Source organism: Enoplosus armatus, chromosome 18 (genome assembly GCF_043641665.1).
Source record: "Enoplosus armatus isolate fEnoArm2 chromosome 18, fEnoArm2.hap1, whole genome shotgun sequence".
In the NCBI taxonomy this organism is placed as follows: Eukaryota; Metazoa; Chordata; class Actinopteri; order Centrarchiformes; family Enoplosidae; genus Enoplosus; species Enoplosus armatus.
In genome coordinates, this window is record NC_092197.1 from 9,535,995 (window position 1) to 9,559,082 (window position 23,088).

Here is a 23,088-nt window from a genome sequence, read left to right on the forward strand (position 1 = left end):
TTTCATTACATAATTGAACACGTGATTTGCAATATGAGCTCTTTAAAGCCGCCCTCCACTCAAAAATGTGGTTTGCTTATTGCTCCTTCACTTGGATGTTTGAGCTTCATGGTGCAGAATGATGTGCAGAGTTCGACACTAGATGGCTCTTTTCACATTCATCTGCTGAGAGGGGGAAAGCTTCTCTGTGCTCAGCTTAAATCAGAGTTTTTACGGGAGCAGGATTAGTTAGAACTAGTTGGAAACCAATCATGGGCCAGTGTACAACTTAACTCAAGTGGGATGTGGACACCTGAAACCTCCAGGTCGCATACACTGAGAAAGGACTTTACAGTGAAGTAAGAGACATCTTGAGTCCAGCAGTTAAACTTTTGAAATTAAAAAAATCAAAATTTCATCATGTCATTTTAAAGCCCCTGAAAACTTGGTTTCACATTTGAGGTATTTCTGTATAACATTAAGTATTCATGACTAAATAACATTTAATGTAAAAGAAAAATGTATTATTTATTAAGGGTTTAAACTTTAAACTCAGCTAATCTGCTTCATCAGGACTGTGCTGGTGTGGTTTTTAACTTTAATCAGATTCTTTGTGCACCCTGTGATGCTTTATGCAGGAATATGAACTAACAAGGTTCCCCAATAATGAACTGAATAACTATGTGAATCTTGGAGGCTTGAATGACGATGTCTGAAATGGGCCTGTGTGGACAGAAGCAGCTCTGATGTAGAATTTAGCGAACCTGTGAGAGTCTTCTACCTTGTAGGAGGGAGACACATCTCCTGTGAACCTGACACCAATAGTTCAGAGACAGACACACAAAAGTAAACAAACCTGGGTCGAGTTTCAATGGAGTGGAGCTGGTCAAGCAGCCTGAAACACATACTGTGGCACCACAAACACAACATAATCTGTAGAACACTAATGAAGACAAGACTAAATTAGTCTTGTCTGTAACACGAGTGTAATATATTGACTATGTCAACACTGACTGACAGCAGTCTTTTCACTGCCTGATAAAAGAGGAGTCAAAGGTCATCTGAGAGGTCATTCAATAACCCTCAACGCAAACTAAACAACACAACCTGTAGATGCCATGAACAACCTTGCACTCAGAAAAAACCCAGTTAAATTCATACTGTACACACTCTACTCTGTGGCCCTCAGTAGAGATACTCGTCCCTGTTCCGCATGTTCGGGTGCAGCACAAACCCACCGTCGGACATCACACCTCAAAACATGTCAGTCTCATGTAACATATTACACATCGTTACACTGAATTGAATCAGAAGTGATTTTCTGGACTGTTGCATCAGTTGTTTACCGCCGATTTTCCGTCAGGCACCATTGGTCTGTTGCATCATTGCCAATCGGTGTGAATGGATGATGGCTTGCCACAACACGTCTTACAAAACCTGTCTTATATTTGAAAGCTTTTTTCCACCACATCTCACTTTCACACTTTTTTATGTCATTCAAAGTGATCATCCTCATTTTATGATTATTTAATCTGTTCATTTTAAAGGTGTGATGGATGTACAGGGGCCAAACAAGACATTGTGGCGTCCAGGGGGAGATCCTCAGCTTCCACACCCTCGTCTCAACGCTGTGATTGGATGATCAGACCGGAGCAGGATCCCTGAAGTGTTGGGTCATCTTCCAAAAAATGTTTTCCATTCAATGTGGAGGCAAGGGCTCAGCATTTGCTCACACTGGGACAGACGTACGCAGGAGTAACAAGGATCAGGTGGGGAGTGAGGACACCAGTCACTGTTGAACAGGTGAGTCTTGACCTGTAATTCTACATAGATGTCTTGTGTCTTGTCGTGTAGCCATGTCTTTTACAGTGGCAATATTCTGGCACTGCAGACGTTATGAGATAATATGTTCCGCAGGCTCTCTTTACAGTCAGTATGGTTGCATATTTACGTGTCTCCCTTAGATACAGAGATAGTAGAATGAGTCACTTGTTGATATGGAGGAAATATGGAGGAACACATGCAAACTATTGTGCCACCATTTTCATAAAGGCACATTCGACATACAGCCATATCACCACGTGGCCTGAGCAGCTTTTACATGAGCGTGTGAGAAGGAAATTGAAATGCAGTCAGTGTGACGGTGATACAGTTGAGCAGAGTCAGTTGACGGCAGAGGGGGGCAGTTCATTAGACTATGTGCCAATTATAGGTAAGAGATTTCACTTACAATACAAATCCGGATGGAAAAATTTTTTAAATTTTACATATGTGTGAGTCCATTTAATTTTTCCAACTAATTGTGCATTGGGTTTTGCAAAATGTCTCATTATACTGTTACATGTGGTGTACTACATGAGTGAAAAAGCAGATTGACTGAAATATAGTTTAATACCATTATATTTAATACCATATTATATGTTTGCTTTTTCTCTCTTTCTCTTTTTGTTCCAGTGCATTAGCTGTTAAAATATGCATTATCAATATTATTATTATTATCATTATTATCATTTATTGAGCACGCCTCAGACTTTGTTTCTCATTGTTTTATTGTGGTCTATGATCATTAATGTTTTGCTCGATGAGTAAAGAGTTTGTTTTTACAGAGGGAAGTACCATTTCTAAAATAAAGGTGTGATATCTGAGTTTAGTGATACTCAAATTTCCACTGTGTAACCGCAGTGAATAATGAATTTGAATTTGCAGTACTTCCTTAGCAACAGTGTATGTGGCAATACTCAATGACCATTTCATGAGCATTTCATCTGAAGTCGGGGTAGGTGATATGAGATACAAACCAAAATTAATCTACAGTAGAAAAGATGATCAGGCACGTAGAACACGTTCATTTCACTCAGGTTGAACTGTGAAGTTGAGTGTCAAACAGCCGAGTAACACAGTTTGTAAACAGTGACAAGTAACTAATATTTAAGTTATATCAAGTTACAATCAACACAGTCACAGATGATATTCCCATTTTTACAGCAAGTGAACAAATGATTGGTCATGGTTAGTGTATGAAATCAGCCTGAAATCTCTTTACCTGTGTCAGTGAACCCTTCACATCACAACCGTACTTGCACATGTTTGATTGTAATATGTGTATTATCTTTATTTATCTTTATCTCAATACCTAACTGACACTCTTTTCAGTATCACTTATGGCCTATTTTAATACTACTGTTTCTAACAATATGTGTTTGTCTGACAGGTCTTTGTTCATCTGGCAGACATTGTCTGTTCCGGCCGTCATGGAGGTTTTATACGTCAACTCCTCTCTGCTCTTCGTCTCTCACAGACCCCTCAACTACAGCGCCCGTGAGGAGACAATTTATGAGCGTTGCAAAGACATGCCTGCGGTCATTATTTGGTACCTGGGCCTGCAGTTCATTAACATGTTCCTGGGCATCCCGGCAAACCTCATGGTGCTGTGGCTCATCCATAAGAACAAGGGGGACTCCTCCACCTCAGATATCTTCATCCTGCATCTGGCGGTTTTAGATGTACTCTTCTGTCTCATCCCTCCCCTTGAGCTGGCCAACATAGTCTTCCTCACCACCAGCAGCACCTGGTACGTCCTGCGCTTCTTCTATGGCATGAAAGACTCCTCGCCTCTCTTCCTCTCCTGCATCTGCCTGGACCGCTACATGGCCGTGGTCCACCCCATCACCTTCACCAAGCTCAAGGACCGTCAACACCGAGCAGTCCTGGCCCTCGTGGTCTGGCTGATAATTCTGGCCTACGCTGCGGCTAAATGTGTAGGCAACATTGTTAACTTCGAGAAGGTCTTCACGGCCATGATCCTCATAGCATTCGCCTTCATGGTGTTCTGCAACATTATGATCCTCTGGGCGCTGAGGCAGTCTGGGCCCGGCAGGGACGAGATGCATCCAGTGAAAAAGAGAGCCTTCAAGATGGTCCTCATCATCCTGGCCATCATAGTGTTCAACTACTTCCCACCTGTCGCACTGTTCCCCTTCCAGCACTACTTCTCTCCTGCCGTGTTTCGTTGCTACATTCACTATGTGGCATTTGGCTTGATGGACTTCAGCAGCAGCATCCAGCCTATGCTCTATCTGTCCAAGGAAAAGCTGCCATGGAGCCTCAACTGCTGCCAGAGCAGCAAGACCCAAATCCAATAGGGAGACATGTTCCTGTTGCAAAACGTAGGAGAATATATTGTGTTCTTGCCTGATCCGAAGTTGAAAATGGTGATTATTAAAAAGATGTATTTTGCAGTGGTTCCCAACCTGAGGTCTGGGTCCCCTAAGGGTAACTCCAAAGATTAAAGTTCTTGCCTATTCTCTTATGTATGATAGTGCTCAGAAAATTCAATACGAACTTGTCTTTCCATAAATAATGTACCAGCTACTCAGGATAATCCATAGACCTCGCTGAACCTCTTTCTTCTCCATGAAAACAGCTGACAGTGTCCTCTGTGGACAATTCAGAGTAACCACGAAACATTTTTAAATGTTGTGAGCACAAAGTAAATTCCATTCACCTCCATTGTATTGGGAAAATCCCAGTCAAAACCAGTGCACATGAAACTTAATTTGTTTGTATTCTGGATGAACTTTCAGCAGAAAATTTAAATCCTAAAAATCTAATCCTCAAGCACTTCCACTAAGAACAAGTCATGCAACTGTTTCATAATCCTATGGAGAAAACTAATTTTCACATGTAGCGTTCTTGTCTGTCAAAGCTTCACTGTTTCACCAGTAAAATAACAACATACAGTATCTAAGACGAAACATTTCATGAGCAATAAAACAAAGTTTGACAGTTAGTTATTTAGTTATTTCTACTTTGGCTTTATGGACAGTTGGACACATCTCAGCCACAGAGTTTCTTTCTTTTTGTGACACATGTGTGTGAAGTGGTTAATAAAGCTCAATCTTCCTTACTTTAAATGCTGAGAACCACTGCATTACAGGCACTTGTCTATATACCGTGTGGCATTTGCTTTCATGGTTGCACTAAATGTGTAAAAAAAAAAATACCTCACAATGTATTTGTATTTGTTTGTATTTTAGTGAACATATAAAGATTTTTGTTCTTGCACACTGCCTGTCATTTCAGACAAAGTATAAACAAAATACACAAAAATCTTTTGGTTAAGTTTTCTCTTTAATTTAGACACAAAAATCACACAAACGAAAGTCACAATAAATTCCTAGTAGCAAACACTCAGTTTAATATACATTGCTGTGCAGGTATATCAACCAGTCGCCACGACAAACAGTAGCCCTATCATCACAAACATGACATTTTACTCCTGTGTGGTGAGACACAGGAGCCTAAAACAAAATCCTCTAGAAGCTCCACATTCTTTGATCAGCATGGCTTACAAAACGATTATTAATTTACTACTGAAAGCTGGTCAATCGATACTGAATATCTGCAGTAACATTATTACACAAATACATTCTTGTCAGTTCAATGGATCAGACTGTATAGTTAAAGCTATATACAGCAATATATTAATGATCTTCACCTTAAATCAGTGTTGCAGCACACATTTCTAAACCTCTGGCTACTACAACGCGTATGTAGAAGCAAAACAATTATACTGTTATTATCTACTGACCCCTGAAGAGCTTCTATTTTATACCAGTGGATGAACCATCCCGCCAATCTGACATTTCATTCAATAATCCCTTTAAAGCATTTCAAAAACATACCACCGACAGTGTGGTAACATACAGCAGAATTAAAAGAACAGCTGGGTCCCATTTTCAGTCTGTAATTCTTTACTCTGTGCTGTGAGAGAGTATAGGAGGAATATTAGAGTTTGTAAATCAAAATAAAATAATCAGTCATAATGGTATTGGTAAATATTTTGACCTACTAAAAGGGTACACAGCAAAGATCAGACAACAGTGTATTGCACTGCACAAACATCACATACAGTTTTGAGCTTTGCAACAAAATAATTAACTCAATGTCCATTTACTAGCTTTTTCCGGTGCTTTCAACCACACAACACAACCTTGGCGGGGATTCAGCCCTGTGTCAAAACAGGAAGTCCAGCTTGAGTAACAGATTAAGCGTTTCAAGGCTTAGTTTGTACAGTTTGAGATGCTAATGTAGGCTGTGAGATGATCTTCAAAGCTAGTAAGTGGACCTTGATTTAAGAATATTCCACATACCACATACAGCACTCATTCTCAGCTTTTATATTACTCATCTCCAAGAATTTGGTTCTAATTTCTATCAGTGTCTGAAAGAGTGTCAGCAGCTGACGGCCGGGCTGGGTTTGTTTCGGCCTCGCTGGTGCTTCCCTCACTCTGAGCCTTCTGCTCCTTGGCTGCGTGCATCTTCAGGTGCTTTTTAAGGGACGACTGGTCAGTGTAGGTCTTCCCACACTGGCTGCAGAGGAAGACCTTCTCTTTGGTGTGGACCAGTTCGTGTCTCTTCAAGTGGCCCGACCTGCTGAAGCTCTTGCTGCAGTACGAGCAGATGTACTCCTTCTCTCCTGTGTGAGTCCTCTGGTGCAGTTTGAGGCTGCTGGCCACTGTGAACTTCTTGCCGCACTCATTGCAGCTGTAGGGTCTTTCTCCCGTGTGCATCCGCATGTGTATCGTGAGGTGGCCCGCCTGGCTGAAGGTCTTCTTGCACAGCTCACAGCTGTAGGGCCTCTCTCCAGTGTGAATCCTGTAATGTGTTTTGAGGTCACCCAAGCCGTTGAACCTTTTCCCACACTGAGCGCAGCAGTACGGCTTCTCGCCGGTGTGGATCCTCTCATGTATACGCAGGTTGCCTGCATTGCTGAAGGTTTTGCCACACTCCTGGCAGCTGTAAGGCCTCTCCCCGGTGTGAGTACGCAAGTGGACTTTCAGCTGGTTGTGCTCGTTGAAGCGCTTCCCGCAGTGCGAGCAGGAATACGGCTTCTCTCCAGTGTGTACTCGTTTGTGTATCCTGAGCTGACTGGGATGGGCGTATGTTTTACTGCAGATGTTGCAGCTATAGGGTCTTTCTCCTGTGTGGGTGCGCTTGTGGGATTTGAGGAGATCTGCCCGGCCGAAGCGTTTACCACAGTAGCTGCAGCTGTGGGCCTTCTCGCCGCTGTGAGTCTTGATGTGGACATTGAGCGATGCTGCTCGACTGAATGTTTTGGGACAGGTGGGACAGCGCAAAAAGTTGTCACGGATCTCCAAAAACTCATCTGCGTGAACAGCGGGCGCATCGTTTCCCTCATGCGTCACCACTTCTGGCTCCGCCACCGGTCTGCTCGCTCCCTCTGGATCTATTTCTGATTCAGGATAATATCTCAATGCATGCTTCAACTCTTGCTTAGAGAAACAGTCATTGTCACCATACTGCAACACCCCATTCTGCTCCTCCTCCTCTGTCTTAATGAACTGTCCATCCTGCATGTAAGTGTCAGAAACAATGGTGACTTTTACCTCACTGCCGCTGCCTCTGGAGTCTTGTTCGAGGCCTGTAGATGGCGGCAGAGGTGCATATGCATCATGACTGTCAAAACTGACCTCCATGCTCTCGTTTTTTATTGGCCTCATTGTCAGATTGAGAAGGGATGAAGGCCGGGAGAGGTCAATAGCGCCGCTTTCATCCAGGTCGGGCTCTGTTTTTACAGATATCAAGCTTTGGGTGGAGATACCTACCTCTGCTGTGTTCACACATGGTCTTTCTACCATGTGATCAGTCTGAAGTAAGAAGGAGGCAGACGACATGCTCTCCCTCACCTTGTCTTTATGCTTCCTCCTGAAGCTCTTCTTGTCGCTGCTGCATATGGACATCTTGAACATGCCCTGGGCGGAGTTGATGGGACGATTGTTCCATTCTGAAGTCGAAACCTTTTCAGTGGCATCTTGTTCTCGAATATCTATGAAAAATTAAAGGGTAAAATAATGTTATTTAGAGTCATACATAACTACATCACAGTTAAAAACTAGGGAACAAACTGAAGCAACAAACAACCTGAAGAAACTCAACTGACTTACGGGTTGGTACATTATAATTTAAAGCTGCATTCATTTATTTTTTGGACATTTGAGGGCAGCAAAACAAGCAGTTAGCACTGACTATTATAACTTAATAAAATAAAATGAATATTGCTTTGTATGTCTTGTATTGTGTGCCTCTGTGTTGCATGTTTAAAACCTGACAATGTAGTATAATTTTGTCTTGGATGATGTTTTTCTTACTAATATTTCTCTTTTCTTTTAATTATTGTTCTGCATGCTTATAAATTATCTCAATAACCTTGTAATTTATTGTAATTGGGTGACTTTGTAACATCTGTTCAAGGACTACAAATGAAAAATAGCCTCTGGTAACCTCTGGTGCATTTACAGCTATGTATATTAATGTGCACTGACCCTGTTAAATAAACCAATAAATAAATAAATAAACAACCTTATTAAGTTATGCTTATTTATACATCCAGCAGATATGGAGCAACATAAGCTTTCATTTGCAGTTGTGTTTCTGGTTATCTGACTAATGTAAGTCCAATATTCACTCCACATTTTGCTCTTTAGTTGCTAGATGCTCCACTATGTTCACCAGCTTGCCGCTAACTTTGTCGGTCTGTTGTTTGGTGTTGGACAGTCAGTGTACAGCGGGTTAGAAGACACACAAGGGGATATCACAGATTATATATTGCAATGACTAAAAAATAATGATAATATCAGCTGTACAGCTAAGGGTGTTTCCTCCCATGCATGCAGACATTCGACTCAGGGGTGGGTTGGCACACATTAGCTGCAGTACAGTCAGTCAGGCAGGCTCTGACTCTACATTGGCACATACTGTTTCATCTCTGCAGTAAATAAAAAAAGTGTGATTGATTACTGCATTTTAAGAAATTACCCTGACATTTGAGGGTTACATATTTACATCTTCAGTACAGGCAGGATAATGTGACAGTAACGTTACTGCACTACAGTGTAATTAGTTCTGTATTACACAGTGATCCCCAGGCCTGTTTCCTACCTCATGAACGTTTGCACAGCCCTGTTTTAAATGTATTTATTGTTCATCAGTACATACAAATCAGCATTGTTTACATCTGCTTGCAGTCTTCTGTTTCATATACTGTCGTATTGCTACCTTGTATTTATGTCTAGGTAAACACACACAGGCGCAATTTGCTGACAATGCAGGGGATGGTTGAACAAAAGGTCAGTGGCTGCATGAAGCTACACTGTCCGCTGTTGTGACAAACACAGACACCACCCATTAAATACAGAGTGCAGACAACCATACCTCTGGCAGCAGACTCCGTGCTCTTTTGTGCGAACAGCAGCCGCTTCAGGCCCTCGTTCTCGGACTCGATCCTCTGTATTGTGCCCTGGTACTCGGACAGGGTCCGGTCCACTGAGTCCAGGATGTCGCTCACTGTCGCTTTAAAGATCTCATTCAGAGAAGACTCCAGGAAGATTTTCAGATCACTCGACTTGGCCATGTTAGACCGAGCGGCTGCGGCAGTAGACAACTCACCAGATGGTTTGTACACAGTTGAAAGTATCTGGGGGTAAAAAAAAAAAGTGGGTGTGTGCGACTCTGCTGCCGTGTGCGGAACAAACAAAGCAGAGACAGTCGCATGTAAGTGACGGCGAGGAGAAGCTGGTTTCGCTTTGCTAACAGGTCTGTAGCGCCCCTGCCGATGTGGAGTGGGATCGTTGGAGTAGCCGGGGCCCTAGCAAACGTTACTGTGATACTGTTTACATAAATGATCAAGGTGATAAATGGTATTTAAATAACAACAACGTAGCAGCACTACTAGATCTCTACTACTAATACTAACAGTATCACTACCATTAAATTAGCTAACCACTAGCTAACTAACTCACTACAACTGCAAGGATGCTCACATACATGCTCGGTAAAGCTCATATCTTAATACCAACGGTAATCTTAATGCTAATCATGCTACTAACACAGTTTACAATGTTTACGCTACTTAGGTCATATCAAGGGAAAAGCTAATAACGCCAATGCTAATCATGTAAAAACGTTGATAGCAACGAATAACAACGTTATATAATATTACTAACTCAACTGGGTTAACTAGTTAAACTAGCTTGGCTTCTTCTACTAGCTAATGTGCTAATTAGTATGCTATAACCTAGCTAACTAACAAAGTTAACAAGAGTGCTAATTGAATGGAAAAAGCTAACTGGCTAAAAATGTTGATGATACTCACATTAAACGCTAGCTAGTGTTACTAATAAAGCTTATAGTATAAATTATGTGATATAAAACAATTTCTATTTCTTAAGTGGTTACATCAATTAAATACAGATAAATGTGTTACTCGGAAAATAATTTAAAGCAAATGAAATTAAAAAATAGTAGGAAAAAACAATTTAAAAAACATACTAAAAGATGTTTTCAGTGTATTTAGTCTTGTTCTTGTGGGTAGACTTGTAGGTCTGTGTTAAACAGGCTTTTCTGTGCACAGCCAGACACCAAGCCAGTACACCTAATTCCAGTGCAGCTAATGACTTGTGCAAATTGAATCTAGAGGACACCTTCTGGTTTTACCACATCATTCCTTGTGTTAGTTGCAGGAATGAAGCTGAGCCACTCCCCTCACCTGACCTGTATGTGTGTGCTAGCATGCCCTCAGGGTTAGTGGGCGTGTGACAAGGCCTCTCAGGTGTCTCTGAGCTCCTGGGTCATCTGCCAATCACAATGTGCCTTTTCTTCCTCTTTGTTGCCACTCTGCAGCTTTCTCCTTCTCGTCTGTCCTCTAAACTCTCCCCTTTTTTCCACCAGCCATATCTGCTGGGAGACGAACTAGACAGAGGGAGACGGAAGTCTGATCTTGATCTATCCAAAATGGACAGGAAGCACGAAGGAGGAGGAGGAGGTCCCGGTCCAGACGTGGACTTGTGACTTGCATGCATCTTTATGCGACACCACAGACTAAAACTCTGCTCGGCTTAAAGAGAGTGGATGTGAGGCTTGTTTATTGTGTGCGGCAGGTTTAGACATAATTAATGGAGGGTTATTTGTATGCATGTGTGTGTGTGTGTGTGAGTGAATATGTCTGTGAAGGCACAGCTCTTTGACAGCGATATAAACACAGTATAACACAGTGGTGTGTATTTCCCTCCCACAAGACTTGACTTAAAACCTCACAAGCCTGATCATATGATGTTGCTTTAAAGAGCCTGGAGGGGGTAAGTCATGCTTCACAGTTGAAAAGATTCCTTCTAATGAGATTTTCTTTTGCTCTTTGAGGTTTGAAAATGTTCAAATTTGTGTCTGCCATGTTCACTGGTTGTAATGAATGACATACTAGGCAGCATTCATCCTCTTTAGACAAATTCTATTATTACACGTACATATATTTATAAGTCATTTCACAACTTTCACTTTACCCAGTGTGGCTGTGTTCCTCTTTTTATTTTGTCTCTGGTATGTTTTTTTTAATTTTTTTTTTTTACATTTGTACTTCTCCTTTAATATTGTGTTGATCATGCTGTATAAACGTTCCATGCACGGTAAGCAACTTCTCCACTTAGGGCAGACTGCAGTTTGTCTGAGAAATGTTACGTTTGGCTAAAAGTATCCTGATTTATTCTTGTTTTCTCTTTGTTAAAGGCGAAAAGGTGTCTCTTTCTGTCATCTGAGCATTTCTTGTATAGTTTTTATCATCAACAATGCAACCAAAGATAACATCACACACAGGGGATTAACTGTGTTATCATGTGAAACACTATATTTTATCAAAGAGCAGCGAGAGATTGTAGTCAGCACTGTATAATGTTAGAAAGATCCAAATTACTTTGAAGTTTATTAAACTGTGTAAACCTCAAGAGAGACAATACTGCTTTAGTTTTAGTGTTTCCACATTTTTCATTTCAAAACACAGTGCGATTCATTTACAGATGATCGTCTTTGTTAATCTTTGCCAAAGCTCGTACACTTGTTGCACCCTGACAGGAACTGAGAAGTGAGCACCCACACAGGAAATGTGGTCAAGGTCTGTCCCGGATGTTGGTTGCATGACGTGCATATTGAATAAAAAAAAGAGATAGACAGAGAAGTATAGAAACAACAAAGTGTGACAAGACAGAGAGAGAGGGAGAAATAAAGGAAGGTGAGAAAAAGTAGGCAGAAAATAATGAGATATGAGGTGTGATATTTTGACATCCCCAGAACAAACACTGATGGTGTTTTGCTGTTGCTGGCCTTGGTGTTGTTGGGAGAGATGCCCTTGGTTTGTTTTGACAACGTGCAGTTCACATTTGGACTCTTTCGCAGTTTTTATCCTGTTCCCAGAGTCACAGTGCAAGCGTGGTGATAAAATGATAAACACAGGACGCAGACTGTTAAACTGCTCACCAGAAACAACCTCTGAACCCCACCCTCTGCCTCTCTCTTAACCCACACCGTTCACCCCTACCTCGCTTTCTCTCTCTTGCTCACTTGCTCGGGCTGATTTTTCTGTGTCTGCGGTCAGGAAGTACATTTCACTAAAAGTCTATTGCACTGCACATCAGCAAGGCCACACCAAGAAGGTGCTAAAAAAACAGGCAAAAACCATCTCCAAACTGGATTATGTTGACACACGAGTGGTGAGTGTGGAGTATGTTTGTGGTATCAGGGCTGTAAATGATAATTGTGTAAATGAGAAATGCTGTCCACAGTGGTTTTAAATGCACTCTTTACTTTCACAGACGAGTACAAAAAAAAATAGAGCCACTGCAAAGACATCACTCTTACACGACAACCAAATGTAGTCGAGTTTTATGAATAGCTTTTTTGTCAATCAGCTAATCAGATGTTCCTCCTGGAGGTTCCCCAAAACGTTTTTTTAATCTAGCATTCAAATTGGTGAAGAATCAGTTGAACTGAACAATTTTACATTTGTTGTTGCTGCTAAAATTTGAGGGAAGAATTCTTCATGTTGGTTCAGATGAGAGCGTGGTAACTTTATTTTTGAACATTAATGGGCTTTTTTGTCTTGTCCCAGATCTGTGAATGGCGCCATTGGAGGTCGTAACAAGCATCTCACATTTATGGGATCTTACAGGATGATCATCCTTCATATAGCAGAGGAGGACATTTTGTAGCCAGACAGCGTTTACAGCTGCAACACCTTTCACCAAAAACCCACAAACACCCCTGACAACAGAACTGACTGAGATACATGCTAATGGAGGAGGAAAACGTGTGCTCCTCTCCGCCAGATATTACAGATTCAGTCCTTCAGCAGTCCCAACAAGAGTTATGGACCTCTATAGACCACCAGTACATCAACGGAGAACAGCAGGCCATTATGTGGGGCGAGACAGAGGTGCAGATAGACCAGGCACACGGGACAAACCAACTCAGCCTCTCTGAGGAGGCAGAACAGTGGGAGCAAATAATATGGCCGGTGACCTGTTCCAGTGCCCAGCTGTCCTTCGCCACAGTGCAGTGGGACATGCCCGATCCCTCTGCAGGGATGCCTTCACTCACGACTGGCAGCAGCTTGGCTAATGAGCTGGACTCTGACGGCGTGACGAGTCTAGCCACCACTTCCCCGTCACTTCACCAACCTCAAGTCGTTACTGCTGAGCTTTTCGCACAGGAGGTTAGAGAGGAAGAAGATGGGTTTGATTCCCGGCTTTTGAGATCAAATCTAGAGTGGACAGGAAGCAGCTGTCAGGTATGTGCTATATGTGAGGAGATACAGAAGGAGGTATGATGTTGTCGTGCAGCCATTATTTAGAAGCTTGTCTATTTCTGTGTGTTTTTCTGTGTGCTTATACACTTTTAGATATAGTTTCCTGTGTCATTAACCCTTCCTTCATCGAGCGTTGGCTTGACTTTCCTCCCCACCTCAGTCTTTGTCTCTTTAGAGACACGTGTTTGGGTTACTGTGGTAGGTTGAGCAGAGGTGGGAGGACTAGAGTAGACATAATGTTGGTCAGATGAGTGCAGCTTCTTACACATGAACCCACTGGCAATCACAAGCTTTCTCGCACAACTAATTTTCATGAGCCTGTGTTGCAATTTCCAGCCATGTGATGCTGCAGATGTGCCAGAGCCGATGACACAGGAAAAGGAAGATTCAACACATGAGCTGTTAGACAGTAATAACGGTATGTATTACTCAGAACGGCATCTTAATTAGGTGTTAAATAGCAAATGTTTTTTCCATTTGTTCCTCAGTTTGAGAATACAAACTGTGATGTTCACCTTCTAAAAAACCCTCCAGAAATCCCACTGAGGACAGACTCAGACGAAGAGGGGGGACACTCAACCTCAGATTCAGTTGAAACTGTGGACTTAATCGACACTCTTGAGGATATTGAAGGCTCAGAAGATGAGGCGTACAGTTTTGTAGATTTAAACCCAGAAGAGGAACAGGAGGAGCCCGGCGTTCTGCTGACTGGACTGGGAGAATCAGAGGAAGCGAACGGTGTTGAGACTGAAGAAGAGAACGAGGAAGGAGGCGAGGTAGAAGAGGAGCAGAGTGTGACAAATGAGTCCTGTACTGAAGAAGGCGAAGAGGCAAAAACTGTCAGTTGTCTGAGCAATGTGTGAGTATCATGGACTTTCTTAAGAAAGGGGAACAGGAAGTGTGTATTAACAGTAAAGGCTTGATTTAAGTTAATCATGTCACTGTATTATGCGCTATTATAATGTTAACTCCATTGCATATTTCATTCACATTTTGTAGGGAGGTTCCTGCTGAGCCACTACAAACTGAAGATACTGGACCAACCATAAAACCAGATAAGCTGATTGATCTGCAACAGTCAGAGCTTTTGGAGGAAAGGCGCCGCCCGGGGACTGAAGAAGACGTAGAGATACTAGAACGGTTACATGAAGATCCAACAGGACAGACTGAAGAGCCAGAAATGTGTGAAGATGTAGATCAGAACTTGGACCCTGAACAGTCAGAGACTGCGAATGACAGCGAAGACCTGTCGATCCAGGCGGCAGATAACACAGAGAGGGTAGAAGACGCACAAGAGATACTGGAGCTGACTGAAAAACTGGAGGCAAGTTGTTTAGAACACCAAGATTGTGATCAAACGACTTCACAGGACATAGAGCCTGAACTCTCGGAGTCAGAGCAGCTTGAGACGACTGGAGAAGAGCCGGAGCAGATCCAAGCAGAGGAGCAACAATCTGAAGACCAGTTAGGACAGTCGCAACATCTGGAGTCAACCCGACCCGAAAACGCAGACCTGCCAGAGGAGTCCACTCAGTCAGAGCAGACAGTTTGTGTTGAAGCTGGAGACCCTCGAGTGGCAGAGCAGCAACAACAGATGGAGCCACCAGAGCAGAATGAGCAGCCGCAGCAAACGGTTGACTCGTCTCCGCCGACGCTCTCTGAGCAGCTCGAGCGACCAGAGAAGACAGATGAGTCCGAAATAACAGAGCAGCTGTCTGCTGAGACTGAAGTCACACAGCAGACAGCCGAGGTTACCAAGTTAAACCAGGTGGACAAACAGGCCGAGACACATCGGGCTGAGGAGGTAGGAGGCTGTGAGGATGGACATGTCCAAACAGTTGTCGCCAAACCCCCTGAGACAACAGCGCTTCATATGAACGGAGGTGACGTGGAGGTGAGAGAGATGGCCCGCTCCCTCGCTGAGCGGCTGTATAAGTTGGATGGGATCCAACGTGTGGACGTGGTGAAGCACTTAGACAAAGAGTAAGAACATATTATATATATGTACATATATATATATCTTTATCTTCCTTTCTTTATAACTGAAGGCTGATGGTGTAACTGAAGGCTGATGGTGTTATGAGCACTGCAGCTAAACCCACAACTCTCAGGTGCAGATGTTTGTAACTAAAAATGTCATTTTTATTATTGTTTCGTGCATACAACTTACAAGACACCATAAATTCAAATAAGCCAGAACCAGAGGGCTGCATATACACTTTTAAACATTAAAAAAGTCCAAATATAGAGAACCTGCATGAAAAACTTTCACAATCAGTAGACTTTCATTGTCTACAACAAAATTTGTAAATCACTGACAAAAACATGTACTATAGTACTTCAGGTGGAAATAGTCCATCTTGCCTTCCTCTCCAGGCGTTTGAAACAAAGTTAGCAAATTTAAACATATCAAAATTAAGCAACGTCTCCAATTTGCGATCATCTGTACACCAGAACATTCCTGTTTTCCTCCTGATTATTCCTCTGTTCTATTAATCTGCCAACCTCAATAACCAGAGGAAGAATAGCGGCTCTCACCTGTATGAGATATACATTTACTCCATGTCTTTAACGTTGGATTTACAGCATATCCACCACAAGATTGTGTGAAGCCCACAGGGAACTGTGCGATTTGTTCCACATAAACACCTTCTTATTTATTCCATCTGCTGTCATGTAACATTAAAGCGGCACTCAGCAGATTTTACACGTGAAGACATAGTGAGGGCTGCTCACCCTGTTTGAAACAGTTGTGTAACGTCTTCTGTGGCTTTGGAGGAGATTTCTGATAAAGTCTGATAAAATAAACCTGGTGATGTCATCAGAGGTATCTCGGCTACCAATCAATAACAGAAAGTCTGTGTAACAAACTGGAGGCATAAAAGTTAAAAGACTTTACCAGATATGGAGTGTCTAATGAAAGATGCCATTGAGTTGCATTATGGGAAGTGTAGTACTCAGTGCTTTTGGAGTTTGAACCATACGAGGAACTAAAAATCCGCTGCCTGAAATATAATCCTTTCCTGGTCGCAGGCCACATTTTTTGACAGTTTACGTTGAGTTGAATAACCACTAGGTTCCTCTATATGCTTCGCCAAAATATTCAATAAGTCACATGATTAATAAAAACAAATCCAGACCACATCATCTTCCTTTGCCTCCAGTTTACATTAAATGCCACAGTAAAGCCGCAATAATCATCCCCAAAATGTTGTCCTATTATTACTATCAAGACTTTTTTTCTATGCTGACCCCAGCAAAACTTCTTAAGATTAATATAAAAATAGATTATATCATTTCTAAGAAATGAAGTGGTGATAACTGATACTGACTGCATTTTTTTCTCTGTTTAGTAATGACTTCAGTCGGGCTGTCGGGGAGGAATATCTGAAATTGTTTGACTTCACCGGGCAAACTCTCGATCATGCCCTCAGGTGAGAATTACTGAGGCGTAGCAAAACAAAACAAAATACACTCATAAAACATTGTGTCATTTTTTTTTCTTTCCTTTCGGTTTCTCTCCCTCCCCAGATCTTTCCTAAAAGTGGTGTTGCTGATAGGAGAGACCCAGGAGAGGGAGCGCGTGCTGCAGCATTTCGCCCACCGCTTTCATCAGTGCAACCCCGACTCCTTCTCCTCTTCAGGTGAGCCTTTGTCGTTGTTTACATGATGTTTTATTTTATTTTCTTACATGTGACAGATGCATGTATCATTACCCCTCTTTTTTATATCCTCAGAGGCTGTGTTGGCTCTTACATGTGCTTTGATGCTTCTCAACACTGACTTGCATGGACAGGTGGGAAAGTTTAGTTTTGACATTGCACTGTGTTGTCAGACGATCTCTGCGAGGCATTTAGTCAACCGCATGTCTTGCGTGTGTTAACAGAATGTAGGAAAATCCATGTCCTCCTCTAAGTTTGTGTCCAACCTGGATGGGATGAACGAAGGAGAAAACTTCAGCAAGGATCTCTTGAAAGTGAGACTTTTCTTTCAGAAAGAGCTTGAAATCAATCCCTTGTTGGTAGAAATATGATTTAACCTTTTCCTTTCCATCTACATTGCAGAGTCTTTACAATTCCATAAAGAGTGAACCGCTGGAGTGGGCCGTGTAAGTGGACTGATAGAGATACTGAACTTCTCACTCGATCATATCCTTCACACATATAATCTCACACACAAAGCTTCTGTCTTTGCATGTTAAAGTGATGAGGAGGAGTTGAAGAGCTCCGTGTTGGTGGACGAAGATGCAGCGGACGACGCGCCGCTGCGTTCAAAAGCCAACCCCTTCCAGGACGTTCCTCATGACAAAACGGCCTCTGTGGTCAAAGAGGGGTTCCTCCAGAGAAAGCTCCACGCTGACATCGACGGCAAACGCAGTGAGTGAGACAAACATACGTGGATGAACTGAGTGACAATGACACATGTCGAGTTTATTTAGTTCAACGTTAAAAAATCAACACCAGCATTAGATCCTATGTTAGATGGGGTTTGGTGTTGTGTACTTTATGTAGAGACACGTAACATCAGGCTGGACTGAGGATTTCTGATGTTTGGCTTTGCTATGATGGAGGATATGTGTTGCAACAGGGCGGTAATAATAAGGGCAGCAGAACAGAAAATATCAAGAATGTATCATCCTAAAACATGTTATGATTTTACCAAAGGCAAACACACACTAAGTAACATTACTTTTGAATATTGAAGGGGGGGTACATGAAATCTTGTTATACAGATATGAATATAGAGTGTGAACATATGCACAAATATATCTGCATGCATTCATATATAAATACACACACATACATTTTGATTCATTTTCTAAATTTCATTAATATTTTATATTATTTTACTGGTGGATTTCATATTTGTTTTATTTTGATTAACATTTTTAAATAAATACGCAGAATCTGAGCACACCACATGATCCTGTAGTGTTGTTTTGGTCACATAGTTAACAGCACTCACTCTCCTAAGAACTACAGTGGGTTAGCACTCCCGTCAGTTAAAGAAATATATATGTTGTATATAATAATACATAGCAGAGATGCTTCTCAGACATGTTGATAATGCAGTAGGCAGCTTCAGCTCTACATTAATGTAAAAGGGATTAGTTTAGTTTAGTTCTCATTTGTAACATGAAGTGCTTTGATATCACTGCTGTCCAATTTGTTTCTCTGTGGCAGCTCCGTGGGGGAAGAGAGGCTGGAAGACTTTCTATGGAGTGCTGAAGGGGATGGTCCTTTACTTACAAAAGGTCGGGAGCTTTTTCAGTTTTATCCAGTAGGATTCTCAACAGCACTCAATCCCTGCAATATATATTCATAGAATTTAGTGTCTTTTATGATTATAAATGCTTCTATGTAATTTCCTGTCTTTGTTTGTGTGTCAGAATGACTACAGGAGGGAACAGCCGACTAACGAGGAGGTGGTGAGTGTGCATCACTCTCTGGCCGAGCAGGCAGCCGACTACACCAAGAAGCCTCACGTCTTCCGTCTGCAGACGGCCGACTGGAGGGTTTTCCTCTTTCAGGCCTCGTAAGTCACAGCACGGCCGGAGTGGGAGAGTGTTTATGTGTCAAAGAGTCCAACAGTCAGTGTCAGAGCTCTGTTTGTTTCCCTCTCAGATCCAAAGTGGAGATGAATTCATGGATCAGCCGCATCAACCTTGTTGCGGCTCTTCACTCCTCGCCTCCGTTCCCCGCCGCTGTCGGCTCTCAGAGGAGGTTCTTCAGGCCGATCCTCCCCGCCTCGCAGTCTGCCCACACTCTGGTACACACTTCTCTTTCTTAATCACATTCATTTTCAGAATTACAAAATGACATATTTATATATGAATGTGATCAGTATGTTTAAATTTTTCAGCTCAGTTTATATAAACTGCTCCAAAAATGGTTGTTGCTCGTGGTACGAAACTCTCTCTGAACCTGTGTTATGACTTCAATCTAGCTCATGTTAAGTCACAAAATACCCGTTACTGGATCCAACTCAAAAGCCTCAATGAAACCAGAAATGTTATTTTCATATTACAAGTAATTACCATAATATACATGTGCAGCTATGTGCATTAATTTCATTAAATCTCAATTTTTCTTCATCTTGTGGCCACTTTGGCTACATGTGACAATTATGGGATAATGATGAATGCTAAAGCTATTGTCTTTTACATAGCAATAGCAAGCTAATGTTTGCTAATGTATGCTAACACTTGCGTCCATAAGCTACTGGTCATATCTGACCAAATAAGGCTGTAGCAGCAACACATCAATTTAAGTGTATTTTATTGAGCAAAGGTTTAGTTGCTCCTGAATTTTACTTTTCATTTGTTATTCCTTCTTTAAAAGTTACATAGTCTCGCTTTAAAATCAAACCATCTATGATTGGATGATTCCTTCCTACATGATCTATGAAATTCTTGATCTGTCCTTGCAGGAACGTCAGCTGCAGTCTCATGCAGGAATGCTGGAGTCCTTCAAGGCGGACCTGCTGTACCTGCAGCAAAACCCACCAGAGGGCAAGAAAGCCAAAGCCAAGGAGCTGGAGGAGCATCGCGTCAGAGCAGAGTACCTGCAGCATGAGGTAAGGAAAGGAGAAAGGAAAGTGTTGCGAGACAAAGTGTGTGTATACGTGTGTGTAAAGACCCATAAGCGACCCTGTGTCTCTTCTTAAATACAGATGTGTCGCTATGAGATCTACATCCGGATGATGGAGGCCTGGAGGAGCGCGAAGAAGACAGACGAGGGCGCGTTGACCACCGCAGACCTGAACCTGTTTGATAAAGCCGTGTGTGAAGACTCTGTGGGGGAGCAAGAGGAGGAGGAAGGCGGGCTGAAAAAGTGCTACTCCAGCCCCTCTCTGGAGCTGGAGATGGCTCCTCCAACGGTGATCAAAGTCAGACGCAACATCTCTGAAAGACGGACTTATCGCAGAACCATCATCCCCCGATGGGTTAAAGAGGCCTGAGAGGTGTTTTAAAGGTGAGATAATACCACCAGTTAATGCAGATTCATACGTTCCTGCTGTGATCTGACAGGACTTGAGATTTTAGTTTGTGGAAGCAGAGACAAGTCTTATCTGCAAGTTATTGTTTAGTTTTAGAGTTTTTCTGCAGTTTTATCTTGTGCACTTTTACAAAAATAAACCTCAGGGAATCCCTAACCCTCAATCTCTCTCAGGATAGAGAGGGTGGGGGGCCTGATTCATTTGTTGAGTGGCTCAAAATGTCTGGACCTAATTTATTTAGTTTTGTTGTGTTAATTTTGGTCTGCAATTGTACTTAAAATAGTTCACATGTGGTTTTATATGTTGTTTTACTTTGGGCAAAAATGTGCCTTTAAAATGTAAACCACTAGAGGGTGCTGTAGTACAGCACATCTCTGAGTGAATGAAGGGGGAGTAATGTCAGTTTTAAACTTGTTTTTTAAAGAATTGCACTTTTAATTGTTTTTAATATTGTGTATAATATGTTGATTTGTTTTCTGCAAGTATTCGTGATGTTGATCACCGTCACTGTTACATATTTTTTCCAAATGAAGGGTTTGTTTCCAAAATGTTGTGTGTTTTTTTCTCTTTGGGGGAAAAATAATCATTCAGTATGGGTGAGACTGTTTATTGGTATTAACACATTTAGTTTGAGGGCCGGTAATTCAGTTGTTGCCTTTAAATGTAGTCTTAAATTTAGATTTATACACATAATATGCTATTATAGCAGTATAATAGTTGTAACATTTGCTCCACAGTTACAGGTTTTGTTAGTTATAACGTCAAATACAAACATTTTTGCCATTACAACAAGGTGAGTTGTAACAAAAAGATGCAGCAATAAGAATATCTGCTCACACATGTGAAATGTAATGAAGGATGATGAAGCTTTTCAACAAAGTGTTTTTAGAAAATGTCCTGTTTGTCTTCAACCCTTCATTAATGTCTTTTATTTCTTTCATCTGTTTTTGTTGCATTTTTCCCAACTTACTTTAAATCGGCTTTATTATTAACACCCCAACACAGTAAAAAGGGTTAGTGTGTGTGAGTTTCCATCTGTGGTTGTAGTTACACAACTGACCATTATAGTGTTTACCAATTTTTCTTTTAGCTTGATGAGAAAATGCACTTTGTAATCTCAAAATATATCTTTTTTTATGTATAAAATTTGTTTCCCACAGAGCTCAAGGAGGCTTTTGAAATGTTAATCACAGACTGATCAAACCGATAGATAGATTACCATTAAATCGACCTGGAGATGCAGCGGTCTGTAAAATTGTTCATTAGATAATGTGGTTTCCTAGAAAAGTATGATAATTATTTTACAGTCACTTTTTTAGAATACTGCTTGTATAAAGTTGAATGACTCTCCTCACGTGTCACTTCAGCTACAAAAAACAAAAGGTGGAGAAGACCTGTGTGTGTGTGTTCATGTGTGTGTTTGTGTGTGTGATCGCTCTCAGTGGCACGGGGCCCATTTTGTTCTCTTTCAACCTGACATGTCGAGCAGCGGTCGACCTGGGGCGGTCAACAATAAGGGCAGGATGTCTGGAATCAAGCGCCCCCACCCCCCACCCCCAACTCCAAACACACACACACACACACACACAACACACCCAGGAATGTGATGTGACAATAGGAAACGCAATGAAGAGCACAGACAATGCAGACAGGGACACACCGTCCTGTGTGGTTGTCCGAATCGGATCAAGGCACCGGACGAGCGGACGTTTCGTTGCAGCTCCTTGTTCGTTCTTGGATTTATTTAAACTCAGGAGCCTCTGACTGATCATCTGCGGTGCTTAGTTAACGTGATAATGCTCGACTTCTTGTCCTTTGAATGGGAGCAGTCTCCATTCATTCACAGGAATAACAACAGCTCATTAAGATAAAGTCAGATCCTGCAGATGAGGGTGACTGATGGGGTCACATGAGTGACAGGTGGCCCCGGGCCATCATAGCACCTTGAGCGGGGCGGGAGCTGAAAGGCGACGCCATCTCGACTATAACCTACATGCTCTCGGGCCTGTGACGAAATGTTACAGCAAGAGGCGGCCATTAGCGCCTCCTGTTTTTCAGATCAAATTGAAATGTTTAATCTGTGCTGGAGGTGCTCGTTTGGTGCCGGCGTCGCATTGGAGCTCTAGACCAAAAGCTCTTCTCACATGGCCTGTGGAGCATGACTTCAGCGGCGGTGGTGGCCTTGTTTTGGAGTGCCATCTCTCTCCTCCTCTCCAACAACAATAATGACCGGCTGGAGCAGCAGGGGCTGCATTAGCTGCTGGGTTCAGAGGGCATCCTTCCCAAGGAGTTGGCCTGTTTTTGTTCCATCTGCGCCACTCCATTCTCGAGCTTTGTGCGACTCAGTCAGGCCTGGGTGGGTAATTAAAAAGGCAAGAGCTCAAGTTGTGATCATTAGGGGCTTGTCCAGCATGGGCTCCCCAAAAAAAAAAAGACCCCGACATGTAAGGTCACTTCTG

At 42.2% G+C, this 23,088-nt stretch overlaps 3 protein-coding genes across 4 annotated transcripts; 2 read left to right on the plus strand and 1 right to left on the minus strand.

Moving 5' to 3' along the window:
* Window positions 1-3,230: 3,230 nt before the first annotated feature.
* hcar2 (hydroxycarboxylic acid receptor 2-) lies at window positions 3,231-4,121 on the plus strand. Its single transcript, XM_070925088.1, has one exon. The coding sequence runs from the start codon at window positions 3,231-3,233 to the stop codon at window positions 4,119-4,121; it is 891 nt and encodes a 296-aa protein (XP_070781189.1).
* A 2,064-nt stretch (window positions 4,122-6,185) lies between these two features.
* LOC139301648 (zinc finger protein 300) lies at window positions 6,186-9,412 on the minus strand. Its single transcript, XM_070925089.1, has 2 exons — window positions 9,214-9,412; window positions 6,186-7,819 (listed from the first exon to the last, which is right to left on the minus strand). Exons 1-2 carry the CDS (start codon window positions 9,410-9,412, stop codon window positions 6,186-6,188), a joined length of 1,833 nt encoding a protein of 610 aa, XP_070781190.1.
* Window positions 9,413-11,037: 1,625 nt separating this feature from the next.
* On the plus strand, window positions 11,038-21,952 carry LOC139301034 (PH and SEC7 domain-containing protein 4). 2 transcript variants are annotated; one of them, XM_070924285.1, is made up of 16 exons: window positions 11,038-11,135; window positions 12,935-13,612; window positions 13,967-14,048; window positions 14,165-14,489; window positions 14,630-15,613; window positions 16,984-17,064; window positions 17,162-17,274; window positions 17,368-17,426; window positions 17,517-17,606; window positions 17,695-17,738; window positions 17,834-18,006; window positions 18,814-18,884; window positions 19,020-19,165; window positions 19,255-19,399; window positions 20,060-20,206; window positions 20,303-21,952. In XM_070924285.1, exons 2-16 carry the CDS (start codon window positions 13,112-13,114, stop codon window positions 20,588-20,590), a joined length of 3,249 nt encoding a protein of 1,082 aa, XP_070780386.1. In that variant the 5' UTR covers window positions 11,038-11,135; window positions 12,935-13,111; the 3' UTR covers window positions 20,591-21,952. The 2 variants fall into 2 exon arrangements, with proteins under 2 accessions (XP_070780386.1, XP_070780387.1); XM_070924286.1 differs by lacking the exon at window positions 11,038-11,135 and adding an exon at window positions 12,425-12,536.
* The last annotated feature ends 1,136 nt before the right edge of the window (window positions 21,953-23,088 follow it).

What these genes read in the sequence shown, in the direction of transcription:
- hcar2 (XM_070925088.1), top strand. Translation starts at nt 3,231, where the DNA reads ATGGAGGTTTTATACGTCAACTCCTCTCTGCTCTTCGTCTCTCACAGA.
- LOC139301648 (XM_070925089.1), bottom strand. Translation starts at nt 9,412, where the DNA reads ATGGCCAAGTCGAGTGATCTGAAAATCTTCCTGGAGTCTTCTCTGAAT. An exon ending in CACGGAGTCTGCTGCCAGAG is followed by an intron (nt 7,820 to 9,213) that starts GTATGGTTGTCT and finishes TAGATATTCGAG; the next exon opens with AACAAGATGCCACTGAAAAG.
- LOC139301034 (XM_070924285.1), top strand. Translation starts at nt 13,112, where the DNA reads ATGCTAATGGAGGAGGAAAACGTGTGCTCCTCTCCGCCAGATATTACA. An exon ending in GTCAGTTGTCTGAGCAATGT is followed by an intron (nt 14,490 to 14,629) that starts GTGAGTATCATG and finishes CACATTTTGTAG; the next exon opens with GGAGGTTCCTGCTGAGCCAC. An exon ending in GTGAAGCACTTAGACAAAGA is followed by an intron (nt 15,614 to 16,983) that starts GTAAGAACATAT and finishes TTCTCTGTTTAG; the next exon opens with TAATGACTTCAGTCGGGCTG.